We start from the raw sequence: 14,658 nt of genomic DNA on the forward strand, positions 1-14,658 counted from the left end.
TTAGGTCAGTGGAAAGGTTAAATGGAATATTTACAGCAACATTTCGGATTCTTTTTTCTTTACTTATCGTGAGGTTTTAAAACTAATTAATCTAACTCATATAACGGGGAACCGAGTCCTGTCATCAATTGCTATCAATAATTAAAAGGTTCTATGAATAATTTTTCGGGTCGTTTCATTTTGAAATTATCATCGCTGCCGTCTTCAAAACCGTAAGAGTTACTTATAACGATAGATGCCGTAAAAACGGGGTTAATTTTCTATTCCGATCGAGCGAAACAGAAACCAGCTGAAATCAGTTAAAGCATCATCATCAAATGATAATAGATTTTTAGACTATTTGCCGTTATTGTAATTGACAATCTCTGCTGGAAGGAAATTAAGGTCGACATCGAAATAAAAACCGGGAAATTTGCAGCTGCGTCGCGCGATCAACTGTAAATTAACCGATGCAATTTAAAAACACCGAAAACCAATGTAGAAAAATGTATGTTTTTCGGGAAGTAATGTTTCTGGTGGTTGCGCAGTTCCGCTCTTGTTTGGTTTGAAGCGAGCGACGGTAAATCCGGTGAACTGATTAGAATACCCGAACGCCTCTAGACGCGAGCTAGGCGATGTATCGTTTACATCCTGTGGGTAAATATTCGAATTCTAGTGTGGAATTACGGCAAGAAAACTAATCAGTTTTAATCAAAATTATTCAATCTTCCCTCCCGGCAAAATTCATTCCGAATAAGCGAGATCCAGCACTCCACGTTTCTGTGGGCTAAGGAGAGTCACTCAGAGTCAACTTCTTGAAAATTAACCTTGGTAATCGTGGGTTGTGAATGGGCATTAATGAAATAATGAAATTACATCGTGAATCGAAATTATGATTAGTTGCTTTTGGCTACTTTTACTGCCAAGGAAAAAAACCAAGGCCCGGTTGCACAGTCGTGACTTAAGTGTTAAAGCGGTCTTAGCCATGACTGTGCAACTGGCCCCAGTTTAACAGTTTTCCGTTGAAATCTAAGGTCATATTTTGAAAGCGAATTAACTTCTTCGCTTGAGTCGATCTTGACAGGAATCTATGAAATTGGGTCCCTGATGATATGATTCTCGTTCGTAAAACATTATTGCACACACAGAGAGGACGCGCGTGAATATGATACGATAATAGATCGTCGATAGAACGATAATCATAGGTGATTTTATTATATCGTTATTGACATTTCGGTGCAAATTGGAGAAATTGTGTAGTCGTATGTGCTGTTTATTTGTGTTCGGTGATTTGTATCGAATTGCACGCGACCGCAATCTGTGAAACCATAACTCCACGAATCCGCCCAGTAGAGGTTTCTTACATCCTCGTCCTGTTTCGATTTGACTACGCCATATTGGTCAGCAAACATAGTAATAGATATATGATCATAACAGACCCTCGAAGTTTGTAAATCCCCTTATTAGTCGTTGTTTTATGAATAGTCTCCAGGATCCAGTTCTGAGTAAAAATTTTTCATTTTCAATATGTAAAATCTTAACTGACAACTGTGGAACTGGATTCTCAGTCGTTGCCAAATAAACTATAACGTGTTTGACCTATTTATACTCAATGAATCATTGCGCCACCAAATCTGACGATGAATTTAACGATTGAAAAACATCACTTTTTCAATATTTATCAAACGCTGTATTTTTTTCTGATGTTCTTTCGACAATTTACACGACATCTAAATAGAAAACTATATCTTCCGATGTTAAAATCAGCATTTGACGAAGGCGAAATTGATTATATATAGATGGTAAAGTCTATTAGAATCCGTTTGACCAGTATCCAGTGCGGAACTGCTTGCATTTTCCGATGTGGCCCTTCACTCCTGTATAGTATTTTGACCAGTACTGTATCGAACAGTAGTAACCCTGACAACAGTCGGACGATCGCAGACAAGATTTGGCGCATCGGTCGTAATTCGGGGATTCGAACCAACCGTTACCCCAGAAATCACGGCGTAGCCTGAAAATAAAATTCAAGGGCCAGTTTTATAGACATATAGGAGCCAAGGAGTCGAGTGGGTGGTAATTCTTTAGGTCTTATTATCACAAAAATTGATACACTATTCAAACATATCTATATGACCAGGACCCAATTGCACTGATAAGATTTGACTCAGAACTGTGGAACCGGGTCCAGTATATGATGTCACCACGCCTGATTGGTTACTATCCCTAATGGTCACCGCACTGGCCAGTCAAAACTTATTCTTTAGGACTCATTCCAGTGCAAAGGTTGAGACGCTTGACTGACAAGCTGGAGGTACCAGGTTCTAGGCAAGCCACGTTTCCAGCCCAGCCAGCTTTATGTTTAGTGGCCAGGACTTTTGTTGGAGTTTTGATGGCACTTTGTCTGAAAGCTTTTGCCGTCTTATTTTGAAAATGGAATTTGTGTGTCTTACCTATTCTGGATGAATTCCCTTGATCCGTCTTCGCCGGGGTCGTACGAACCTATAAAACATAATACAATACACAAACTTATAATCGAAGCAAATGAAGTGACACCAATTCGCTGTCAAAAACTTCGGAAGCGAAATGAGCCATGGTCATAACACACATGAAATACGAATGAACTCCAAAGCCGTTTTCTAAAGCCGATCATCATCTTAGTTCTAAATCTAACAACTTAAGACCAGTCTAAACTTATTTTGGTTCTATGGCCAATCAAATAACTTAAGGCCAGTCAGCTATTTAAGCTTACAACTTAACAGTCTGAGCTTAATTCTGGATAAGTTATCAATCTAACAACTTAAGAACAGGTTTGAATACTTAAGACCACTTTTAGACGTAAATCCTGAATGCGCTAGTTGGTGTAATGATAAAAGTCTGAAAAAAATTATAATTTACAGGAATGACGTACAGAGAGTGTGTCACGTGACCCCGTAGTTAATGGAGGCAAATATTCATTTGGTTAAGTGGAAATCGAGGAATAATCTTGCTTCCGGTTAATCGTTTAACAATCCGTGGTCGGCAAACAGAGCAAATACATTAAGCGTCACTTTATTCGACAAACAATCCCTCAAACACTCACACACATTTGTACATCTGAGTCGTATACCTTTCTTTCACAAGATCGCATACAATTTCCCTTCGCTAAAAGTGCATACAGTGAACTTATCGTTGTTTTTCGGGGGTTCATAAAAAGAAGCTATGGGTTCTTTCCAGCTGAACCTTAAGGTTCTCCAGCACGCCAAAGTGATAAAAAGGGGTTCGTTGTTATATGTGATTGAAGCTTTCAAAGAACCAAGAAATTGCGTTCCATTCATTTACAGGTTGAGTTCATTCAATTTTACTGCAAGTTCGTCATGAAGTAACTCGATACGTGGGATTGAATTAGAACACCGTAAAAACGTCACCAAGTTGAGTGTGATCTTGAAAACAAGAAATTCTATTTCGCTTCGGGCTTCGCCGTTTTATTTTTCACATCGAACTGGATCAAAAACGCGACAACAACGTGGTCGTAATTTTCAGAAATCTCGACACGATTAACACCGTGACTGAGAACGACTTTGAACCGCAATTACGTTCGAGGCTTTAAAGGCTACAAGTTCTAATCTTGAAGCTCGGGATTTCTTTATAGTTTAAAGGATAAATAAAACAAGATGGCGGCAGGGAACATTGATATTCTCGGAGGTGGTTTGTTTTACATCGCGCCTTTAGATCTAAACCCATTGTTTTTAGAGGACTTCTACATCAACATCTACCCGAGAAAAAACTACATTAAACTATCGGACTATTTACACGTAGAAAACGATAAAAAAGTTATAAAAATGGATAAAATGATCTTCAACCATGTAATATATTTACTTCCAAAATTTCGATGTATTAAATAAGGCAGCCAAAAAACCCCAATCAGTCGCTTACCCGTTCAGACTGGTTGGAAGATTGTTTGAATGAACCGGAACCGAAATTCCCAATTATGTACTTCGATTAAAACAAAAAAATATGTAAACCTGACCGACGATCAGACAACTAAATAGCTGTACTTCGATTTCCGATTTCAAAATCAAGTTTCAAGTTTCGCTCCCGGCAGGTGTGGTGGGTTTGTAAGGGACACTCAATCAAAAAATTCAAACGAAATTTACCAACCAAATAAATAACAGGGTCAATCCCCATTTTAAGATCAAAGAATCTGATGGGAAAAAAGCCCATAGTTCGGTTCCTGGGTCCGTAATTTAGTCTAAACAACAACTAGGCTCGAAATGACCATAAGAATGAAATGACTAACGTAAAATGTTGCTTTCTGTAGCCAGTTACATGCATCGGGTCGAATTGAATGTGGTTAGAGCGTTTATTTCGACCAGGTTATGATGGATTGTTATGTAAATTAATTTGAAACTGAACGCTTTTCCTTTCAAATAGTAGAATGAAACGCTATTTAAATCGAATGTGACAACCATCGAAGCAAACAAACTCTATTTTTCATCATTACGGGTTTAGGTAAAACTCCATCAAAATCTAATCATGAAATAAACATTCTGGATCCAGGTCCACAGTTGCAGGTTGATATACAATGTAACACCACGTATAGTTCAAAGATTCAAAAATGATTTTAAGTTTTCTACGAATTCGGGAGAGATCCTAATTCTTTTCATATCTAAATCTTAAGCTTTCTGTTACGGGAAACAAAGATCCACAGAAAAAATTAGTCCGAAGTCGTTACGTCTTCGAGAAACTATTTCTGGAGTCGACGCCAGTAACGCAAGATAATTGACAAGAATCTTGATCCGTTCTTCGAAGCTTAAGGAAAATTCTGATACCCCGCAATTGCCACCGCATCTTTCAAGTTCTACTTCTGCAAATTTAAAGGGTTTTAACGTCACTGCAATTTTCTTCGAGTATTATAATAAAATCTAGGCTCGTAATTTAGGAAAAACTGTGACATAAGGATCTGGTACTTCAGTGTACGAATCCGATAGCGTTTGCCGTCAGAACGCGAGGTTTAGAGTTCCTAGCTCAGTCGACTGACGGCTGAACTAAGGGCTTTCGGAGCTAGCGCGCCCCGGGTCAAGATTTCCATTAGAAGACAAAGGGAGTCGTTTGATAGAATTAACGATAAAAGAAACGACACGGCATTCTAACAAGTTGCGACATTCAGTCTGATCCAACACACTTCCAACAGAATTAGAACTCCACGTTCGACTGTGGCAATCGAGGATTCCACATGTGCCAAGCGAGGTTCCACTAGGGGTCAGTAGTGTGCATTCGGACACTTCTCGGTTTCGATTAGAATCGTTCCATAAGTTTTCGAATTCTGCGACTGGTCATTTGAACTATATATGCTAGAACTCTCGAGATCGCTCTGAGTTTGTCAAGTGACACAAATCGCCTAATGTTTTATGTCGGAGGCTTTGAATCTAAATAAAAATTACTAGAAAATGACTATTTGACCGAGCAATCAAACCCTGGTAAGCGAGGATGGGTTCCGTGTTCCTACCAGAGTTTTTTTTTTATGTCATCACGCATCAAAGTATATTCATATGTTACAAGTTAAGCATGAACCATCACTACCCAGGGGGCGACGCTATCGGATTAGAATCCCGCCAAGGACGGTTCAGTTGACTAAGGTCATTTTTGTTTTGTCAAAATTCATATTCGTTCATGAATCAATAATGAAACTCCGTTTACATTTCCCCGTGTTTATCGCATGTATAGTAGTAGAGTTAGAATTGGTTTGTTATTCTGCAATCGTGCGGTGGATAATTAAATTCATCAGCTATTCTTCAGAAACTACCACTGATATTCGCGTGCGTCTTGCTCACAAACCCAGTCTCGGTTTAACACGTCGTGTTCAGTTGAGTTGGCGTCGAAGTCACGAAACTTAAGGAACAATAATTCCGTCATCTTTGAGATGACCTGCATTACGGATTTAATTATTAGGGGTCTCGGCCACAAATTGTACAGCCATTGATTTGCAGGAGTCATTCGTTTTATCAAAATTTATAGAATATTGTATCAAATATTGTATAATATGCAAATATTTATACCATCATTAATTCGATGAAATAAGTTAAGCAATTCATTCATAATTTCATTTCGTTATATTCGCAATGAAATAATTGGCATTATCCTATTCGGGACAAAATTCTAGGTTTGTTATGTAAACACCGGCCCTCCGTCGTGCAAACGTCCATGACGGACCGTAGCATATTTTAGTGATATCCTTTGAGACACTTTGAAATACGATGACCCTATCCCACATTATAGATGGGGTCCCTGTGCCCTGTCCAAACACTATAACAAATCCCAGAATCACCCCAACATGACTTAGACCTGCGACGTCAAACATAAAGCCATTCCCGCTAACTACTTAACCGTCGTCGAAGGGAGAGGGCGCCACTTGCTGGTCATAACTGGCGAACTACGAGTTCACAGCGAAGTGAGCGTCGCAAACTCTCGCGCCGAAAACAAAGTTTTTGATTACCCTAGTACTTTCAGTTGCAGTGCCTCTATTCTACGTTATCATTATCTGATGACGAGAGTTCCATACTGGCAGCTCTCAGCCAATATGAAGTACAATAGTATGAGAGGCGTAGATGTTGGCACAGAATCTGGTATTGATCGAAATGAGCAACGTTTGGGGCCGTGTTCAATACGGGAACAAAAGACTCGGGTAATTAACTAGTAAAATGTCTCTTTTGTAGTAGAAACGTCTGATGGTTTTATATTTAACCGACCAACCATCCTTTATCGATCTGTTTACGGTACAGATGGTAATATAAACATGAAGAAAAACCAGCGATCGGCGATAGGTGCCCCACCCATTCTAGCTGTTTGAATAAAATATCTCGGTCAGAAGTTGCCTGATACGATAGCTTTTTTACAAAATAATGTGATATTGAATAGCTAATATTCGAAAAAATGTAGTAGACTCTGTTATACTCGGTAGCTTATAAATTGGAAAGAGTAGATCGAATACCGAATCAAGATTCAGGACCCAGTTCCATTGGATGAGTAAACGTTTTTTTTTTTTCAATAGTTCAATTCTTCGAATTTCCTGGTGTTGAATTCCGTGTTGCATAATATTTCAACTAACCTTTCAATGCTGGCAGAGCAACAGCACAGCAAATGTAACAAAGCACAAGGCCGGAGAAGACAACAATTGTGGATGATGTCGACATGATTATTTCTGCTCTGAAAATGAAAAAAAAGATATGCATAACAGGGGAATTTATTTTCGGTACAAATATAATGCATTAGCCGGTTCCTTGAGATGATTCAGTCGTCATCGACTGAGAGATGGAACAATTGGACGAAAAAATATAATCGAAAACTTAATGTCCTTTGTATACCCGTTTTGACTTCATGTTGGTCGCATTAGAGCACGATGTCGTATACGTTTTAACAGCGGAACTGAGATCTAGAGTCTAATTGAATCAACACGGCCGCGGAACTGGGTCCACTGTCAAATGAAACCCACGCAACTGTGGAACAGGATCCACGGTCAAATGAAACCCACGCAACTGTGCAACAGGATCCTGAGTCAAATGAAACCCACGCAACTGTGCAACAGGATCCAGAGTCAAATGAAAGCCACGCAACTGTGGAACTGGGTCCAGAGTAGAAACTGGCCCTAAACAAATGTGGATGTGAATCCGAGTCGAAACTGTGATCACCAAACAACTGCGGAACGGGGTCAAGAGTCAAATGTTTTCAGTCAAATGCTACAATTACAACTGCTGCTGATTCACAGAAACTGTAGAAGTCTCCGTCGTGTCCCAATTAGTCTGCTCAAAACACGTTTAGATTTTGAAAATGATTGATCAATCTCCACCAACTGACTCTCAACTCTTGCACGATTTTATTTCGCAAACGATTCATCTTCATGATGCGTTTTCTCATACGCTAAATGTTCATGGATCGGGATTGACGATGAGTCGAGAATTGTAAATCGTAAATCGTGAATCGATGAAACATGATTTTTGTAAAGATACTTTGTTTCAATTGCGCGCGAACAAATCTAAACAAACACTGAAAACGCTCAAAACTAATCTAACAGAGTTTATTTCACCACCAGAAAGGGATTCATTTTCCTGAGTACCCCTCCTAACATCCCGATATCCTGTGTGCATAAAGTTTTAAAACGTCTGAAATGGAACCAGTTTTGACATTATCCAGTGTGGTTTCATATAACATTCCATCATAAACCTCGAATGCATCCGAATATTATCGTGTCCTTCCTTACAGTTTCCCACGGAGTTTCAGCTATTTCTGCCACCACGAGTTCAAAAGGTAATAAACATGAAAAACATTAATATCTTAACTATCCTTGAACGGCAGCACCTACGTGGCGTATATCATCCCTATTTTGAACATTGGACTGCAATTAAATTCTAGCTCCACAGTTTGACTCAAAATCAGTTCTTTGATGTGAGTTGTTTAATTCAAGAAAAACATCGTAATTCAAAATCCGTTCCGTCAACTCTTGAACCGTGAAATCTGATAAAGATGATGATGATGATGATAATAATGCTAATGATAATTGTAATAATTGATTTTCATATATGGCGCTGTGATGCGTAATTGGAAAATCACGGCGATTTACACAAAAGAGCATAAAGAATATACGTATTAAGTAAATTTTAATCAGGAACTGATTCTGAAGTTGAGAATCACGAATTACTGTTTTCTGAGAGCGGGCAAAGTTCAAAACCTACGCAAAAAATGACACCGACGCCGACGCCGCTGCTGCCTCGTCCAAAGCGTGCGTTTAATTTCGTCGCATGTTTTCTAATGCCAATCGGATTTATGAGAGTAATTATGAAGACAGTCGTCAGTGAGATGGATGTAATAAAACCCGACACGCTCTTATTCGATCGGTATCATTGGAAACCACGTGACGACCGTGATATTCCTTTTGCAAGGTGCCCGAAATTATGTCCTTGTTTAAATCTCTTTTGGTATGTTTACGTTCACAAAAAAATCCGTTGTCAATAGAATTTGTATGACCACCGATATGGCGCAACCACTCCTAAGATAACACAAGCTTCAAGATTTCTATAGACGCTATTCTATTACCAAATTACATCACCCTTATGACGTCATCTCGTTGTTGTCTAGTTGCGGTTGAAAATGCCAATTATGACATCACCTAGTCGTAGTGGGGCTATAGGATCTCTAGAGAACAAGGCTACGGCGAAACATGGACTCATAAAAAACGAATAAGTCCAACGACGAATTCATCAGACGGCGGTGGAAGTGTTACAGGTGCAATACGAGACAATCAACAACAACACCTTGCGACGGTCCAGATCACGTGATTCAGCGCACTTACTTCCACCGGAAACGGTAAATGGGACGGGGGAAGTGCGGACTGCGTCACGAACGAGACGAAGACAAACTAACCACCAATTCATCATCGATAGCACAATCAGTTTCCGACGAGCGGTAAAATATTTTCGGTATTTTCGCGCGACGTCTCGAAGAAGGAAACCGATGCTTATTATTCGCAGATATACAGAAAACCTGTTATTGTGAAGTTTCACTCGACACAGTTATCTCAATCCCAGGCAAATCACAATTATCTTAGAACCGTAAAATATCAGTTTCATTGTATTTGCGAAAAGTGACTCAGTTCTACAGTTGCGCGAGTTTAATCTCTGACTCGGGATTCAGTTCCATGGTTGTGTGGTTTCAATTTGACTCTGGACTTAGATCCACAGTTGTGTGGGTTCAATCTTATTCTGAACCCAGTTCCACAGTTGCGGGTCTTACTCTAGATTCAGTTTTCCACAGTTTTAATGGTTCTATCTAACACTAACCCGGCTCCGTTGAGCCCAATATTATGATGATTCTAGCTATGATTTGACTTGGGGTTATTTTCTAGTTTTTGAATCGCCACTGCAATAGTTGACAATGAGGGAGAATTATAAAGAGTTATGCGATGTGAAAATAATTGGTGCAGCTAATGACGAGCTTACGGTCAGTTCACAGTTCAGTTTAGACGCTTTTAAATGTGAACGGTCAGACACGGCAGGCTTGCCCGCAGTAATGACAGAAATAAGCGTGCATTTCTTGCTGAAAGTTCCTTCTCTTTTTGTCAGAGTTCGGCATTAGTCAGTCAGCACCCCGAAGGAAAAAACTTATAACAAGTCCGACATCTGATAATTTGCAACCCGTCTCTGTAAGGATTTCAGAGATCTACCAGAGGACAATTATAGATGTCCGTAAACACCAGAACACAATTTCATCGTTCTGAACACCCGGTCAAACCGTTTTGTTTACACAGTCAACAGAGAGTCCAATGAACTCAATTCCACAGTTTCGATGAAAGCAACATTTGAATATCATGCGATATGTGACCGTGCACCTAATTACAGACTGTGTGAGACTGTTAGCGGTACAGAAAGTATATTCAGAATTCTTTCATTATAGAAGCAACCGATCATGGCGTGTTTCAAATTTATTGACTCTGGAGTAGAATTGAACTATCAACTATGAATAAAACCTATTTAGCGATATTTACTTCACGAACTGATATAAATATTACATAATATGATAGATCAATGGAGAATCTAATGGACTCCTTGTGAATCGGCGAGGCAACAATTCCGCCTTTCTTTCCCGGAATACTGGCGATCGTCAATACAAATAGTTATGAATTATTCTCCATATGTTTATAACAGTCTCTGCCGCAATTCTCTTCGAAACAAAAATAATCAAATGATTTATACATGAATTGATTTCTGAAGCATCGCCGATTTGGTTCGTGATTAACTACGACTCTTTAAGATTAACAAGCTGATTAAGTTCATTGCACCTGATGATGCCTGCTAATCAACATATGAAAACGTTGTGGTTCAAGCTACAATAAATCGAAAAAAATGAAATCTCGTAATTTCCTGTGTTCGCTATTTCATTTAAGATCTAAAATGATTTGTTTTTCTCAACAAAAAATAGTTTCAATTCAGCTTATATTTTTCTTATAAACATATTCATTACAGGAAACATTACCGTACATACAGTTACATCTTACTTAATCAATAAATGCAAGTTAAATCTTACTTAAGAAAAGCGGACAAATATTTCACTGTCCTAATGACACGATTCCCTGGACTCAATTTCGCTGAGTTTTATTTAATTCGAAAAACAAGAACGATTAAATACAAGGTCGTAACATTGACTTAACTAAATGAGAAATCATAGAATATTTCATTCAAAGAGAAGAGCGAAAACCGAAATGAATAGAATTTGAATTAAACAATCATTTCTATGGTGAACTTTCTTAATTCCGAAAAAAGTGAAAAAAAGAGCCACTCTTACCAGTAGGTTAAAACTCTTAGAATTTCCAGAGAGGTAAAGTAAGTTGTTGTTGTTAGTGATGCTGCGATGTCTGTGATGCTGCCCGCTTCCTCTGAGGTACCTGTATTGATAGATGTTGCAGCGACCGTTTCAGTTTTGTCGATCTCGTCGATAGCGTTAACTCAGCGAACAGAATCTGAATAGTCTCCCTACCACAATTTATAAGCGATCAGTTCACACGGGGGCTGCGATTTTAGCACTTATTACTTAAGAATATATCATAATTACAATTAGTAACCATTAAAATCTGATCGCATTTCTATTTTCTCATTAACGAATGCGTGTGTAATTCCACTAAGTTGTTTTCGAAGTAACAGAAATTCAAATTGACTCTTAGCTAGTTTCTCGAAGGCGTACATAGGTGTGAGGTTACCAAGGATATGCTGTTTATTTTGACGAGTTAACCCGACACCGCTGCGGACTGTTTTAAGTAATTATTATGTATTCTTAGAAATCCCTTTCCCTCTCTACCCGCCTTGCCTCCGGTTAAGCTCGATTGTAAGATATGAAGATATTTAAAATTTTAGCTACAGCGTCGTTCACGACGGTTTCTTCTCGAAGATCAAATTCTGTAATTCGATTCTGATTTCTTTTCCCGTCATCAGATACAAGTAGAGATTAAACGAGTAATTTATCATTAAGATGTCGGTGAAAATGGCGAAAATGTTTTTCAATTCTGGATTTGTCCAGACAATAGGACTGAGGATAAATGTTGGGAATGTTGTAACCATGAAGAATATGCACAGTAACAGAACCAACACGGTTACCTGGTTCGAGTATTTCGATGCTTGAGTTGTTTCCGATTTGCCTTTTTTTCTTAATAAAGTGATAGAAGTTATTGTGGACATGACAGTTAACGAAGTGAACGGGCCTATAGAGACAAGAATAGACGATAGCAAGGGTTTGGTAAATTCGGGAACATTTCTAATGATACAACCGTTGTCACTTATATCAATGGTTACAAATAAAAAACTAAAGCTCAACGCTTCAAAGCAAACTACGGAGAAACATAGTTTAGACGCTGTATTCGGGCTCCAGAAACGAGGACCTCTAAACGGAAAACAAACGACACACATTCGCTCGGTAGCTACGAGGACCAGCGTCCACGGACTGCTCGAAAGACCAACTGTTACAAAATACTCAAGAAATATACATTGAATTCGAGTCGGCGGTTTGATCAGTAACCTTCCATAGAAAACGTAAGATATAACGTTTAAATACTTCATCGAATAAATGAACAGAACTAAAGTGTCGCAGACGGCTAGTTGAACGAACATACGACTGAAAGAACGTCGCCATAGTTTACGTTGCCGCATAACTATCACGATGAGCAGATTACCGATGAATCCGAGAATAAAACAAAGACTAGCGAATACGAGGTAATACCAAAGGTAGATTCCGTTTATCGTAGTTGCAGCAATTACGATGGCTGTGTAGATATTAGTGGGATATGTGCGATTCTGAAGATTAAGTAAAGCCACAGCCATTGCAGTTGCCAGACAATACTCTCAATTACAGCTCACTAATTACTGAAACTATATCGAAAGTTATATAGATTTCACAAACGTCCGCGACTTCTTCTTTCTTTCGTAAATTTAAATGACCTTCAGTTTCCCTACTCGCGTCGTATATGAAAATATCAAGGTAAATCAAATTGTCCCCAGAATCCAAAATATTCGTTAGTTCTTCAAAAACTGCACATTATGCTCACCGAAATATCTTATTCGACGCGTCAAATCCGACGATATCGTTGATAAACACCCAAAACTAAAGCTAGGGACACATGCACATTATCTTACCAATATCATACTATCACATTTACACACATCAAACTATCATATTTTACCTAGCTTTTTTCCCATACCATACTATCACATTTACCGATACCAAACTATCAAATTTACCTTTACCAAACTATCACATTTACACATATAAACTATAAACAATAAACTATATCAAACTATCATATTTAATCTGACTTTTTACCCACCACCAAACTACCACAATTTACCCATATCAAGCTATGCTTTTACCAAACTATCATGTTTTACCAAACTATCACATTTTACTTATATCAAACTCGAATCAGAACATTTAACTATATACATATACTCATTTTACACACGCTGTTAGCATAAAGACTATATTGCCGCAAGATGAACTGTAGTTACTGTATAAACTAAAAAATGTTTTAACCTAATGGTTGATTGAAGTCAGCTCTCCGTGTTTTCGTCGAGGAACTTGCAGTTCGTTTAGGAAATATCCGATTGTAAAACTTCACACAGTCAGAGGTTATCGGGAAATGATTAGATTCAATAAAATCATTAACTACAATTGATTGAAGTAGATTTATCAAATATATGTTTTATTTCGTTCTGTTGGTGATTTCGTGATCGATGGAATGCATTACAACTGCGAGGAATCGATCGGTCATCAATGCCAGTTCCACATTTTCATCTCGAGTCCGGCCCGTCAAGAATCGTCGCAGAAATATATTCACATCCTACAGAACTCTAGGCTTATTATGGGATAATAAGTTTAAAACCATCTATATACAGAATCTAAAAGATTAAAAACGAATATTTTTTTCTATTTATGAAGAATTCAAATAAAAATATACGACCTTTCGAACTCTCAGTATAGAGGTGTACCCCTCATTTTCGTTTATTATTTTTAGCATTATTATTATTGGCATTACTATCGTTATCATTACCATCAATCTTCTTCTTTTTTTTCTCTAGGGGCCTGAACGTCCTAGTGATTGTACAGCCTTTGAGGCTCTGTTCAGGTCCCTCATCATCAATCTACTTATTTGTTATACATTATATTTGTAATTATAATAGATGAGATGAAATAAATTACATTACATTACATTAAAAAATCTTTTAATCCGGGTTATTTTGGTAGGCCGCACCTATATTGCACGATGATATAAACCTACTACCCCTACATGCGGTGTATATCCAAATTCCACATCTAAAGATAGATCAAATAAATGAAAATAGTTTACATGGAAATAATTGGTGCAGCTAGTGACGCGCTTACGGTCAGTTCACAGTTAAGTATAGACGAACGGTCAGACACGGCAGGCTAGCCCGCGGTAATGACAGAAATAAACATTTCTAGCTGAAAGTTCCTTTCCTTTTTGTCAGAGTACGCCACTAGTCAGTCTCTCTTCCTCTCTCTTTCTCCCTTTCCGTCTCTCCCTCCCTATCTCTTCGATTTGCTTGTTATCTCTCTCCGTCACCGCCAGTCTTGACATCGGTTGGACTTGATGACGAGTTGTGCGGTTGTTTTGATACAGCAGTACTTTTAATTTGTGGCCGG

General features: G+C 38.4%; 1 protein-coding gene across 1 annotated transcript; it reads right to left on the minus strand.

Annotated features, from left to right (window-relative positions):
* Positions 1 to 1,705: 1,705 nt before the first annotated feature.
* Positions 1,706 to 13,068, minus strand: LOC141908032 (uncharacterized). Its single transcript, XM_074797810.1, has 4 exons — positions 13,043 to 13,068; positions 7,067 to 7,164; positions 2,433 to 2,481; positions 1,706 to 1,993 (listed from the first exon to the last, which is right to left on the minus strand). Exons 2-4 carry the CDS (start codon positions 7,149 to 7,151, stop codon positions 1,792 to 1,794), a joined length of 336 nt encoding a protein of 111 aa, XP_074653911.1. The 5' UTR covers positions 7,152 to 7,164; positions 13,043 to 13,068; the 3' UTR covers positions 1,706 to 1,791.
* Positions 13,069 to 14,658: the final 1,590 nt, after the last annotated feature.

This window comes from Tubulanus polymorphus, chromosome 7 (genome assembly GCF_964204645.1).
Source record: "Tubulanus polymorphus chromosome 7, tnTubPoly1.2, whole genome shotgun sequence".
Taxonomy (NCBI): domain Eukaryota; kingdom Metazoa; phylum Nemertea; class Palaeonemertea; order Tubulaniformes; family Tubulanidae; genus Tubulanus; species Tubulanus polymorphus.

Coding starts and splice junctions, on each gene's coding strand:
- LOC141908032 (XM_074797810.1), bottom strand. CDS start 7,151: ATGTCGACATCATCCACAATTGTTGTCTTCTCCGGCCTTGTGCTTTGT. Junction 2,482..7,066: donor TGCTCTGCCAGCATTGAAAG/GTTAGTTGAAAT, acceptor TATGTTTTATAG/GTTCGTACGACCCCGGCGAA. Junction 1,994..2,432: donor AGGGAATTCATCCAGAATAG/GTAAGACACACA, acceptor TTTTATTTTCAG/GCTACGCCGTGATTTCTGGG.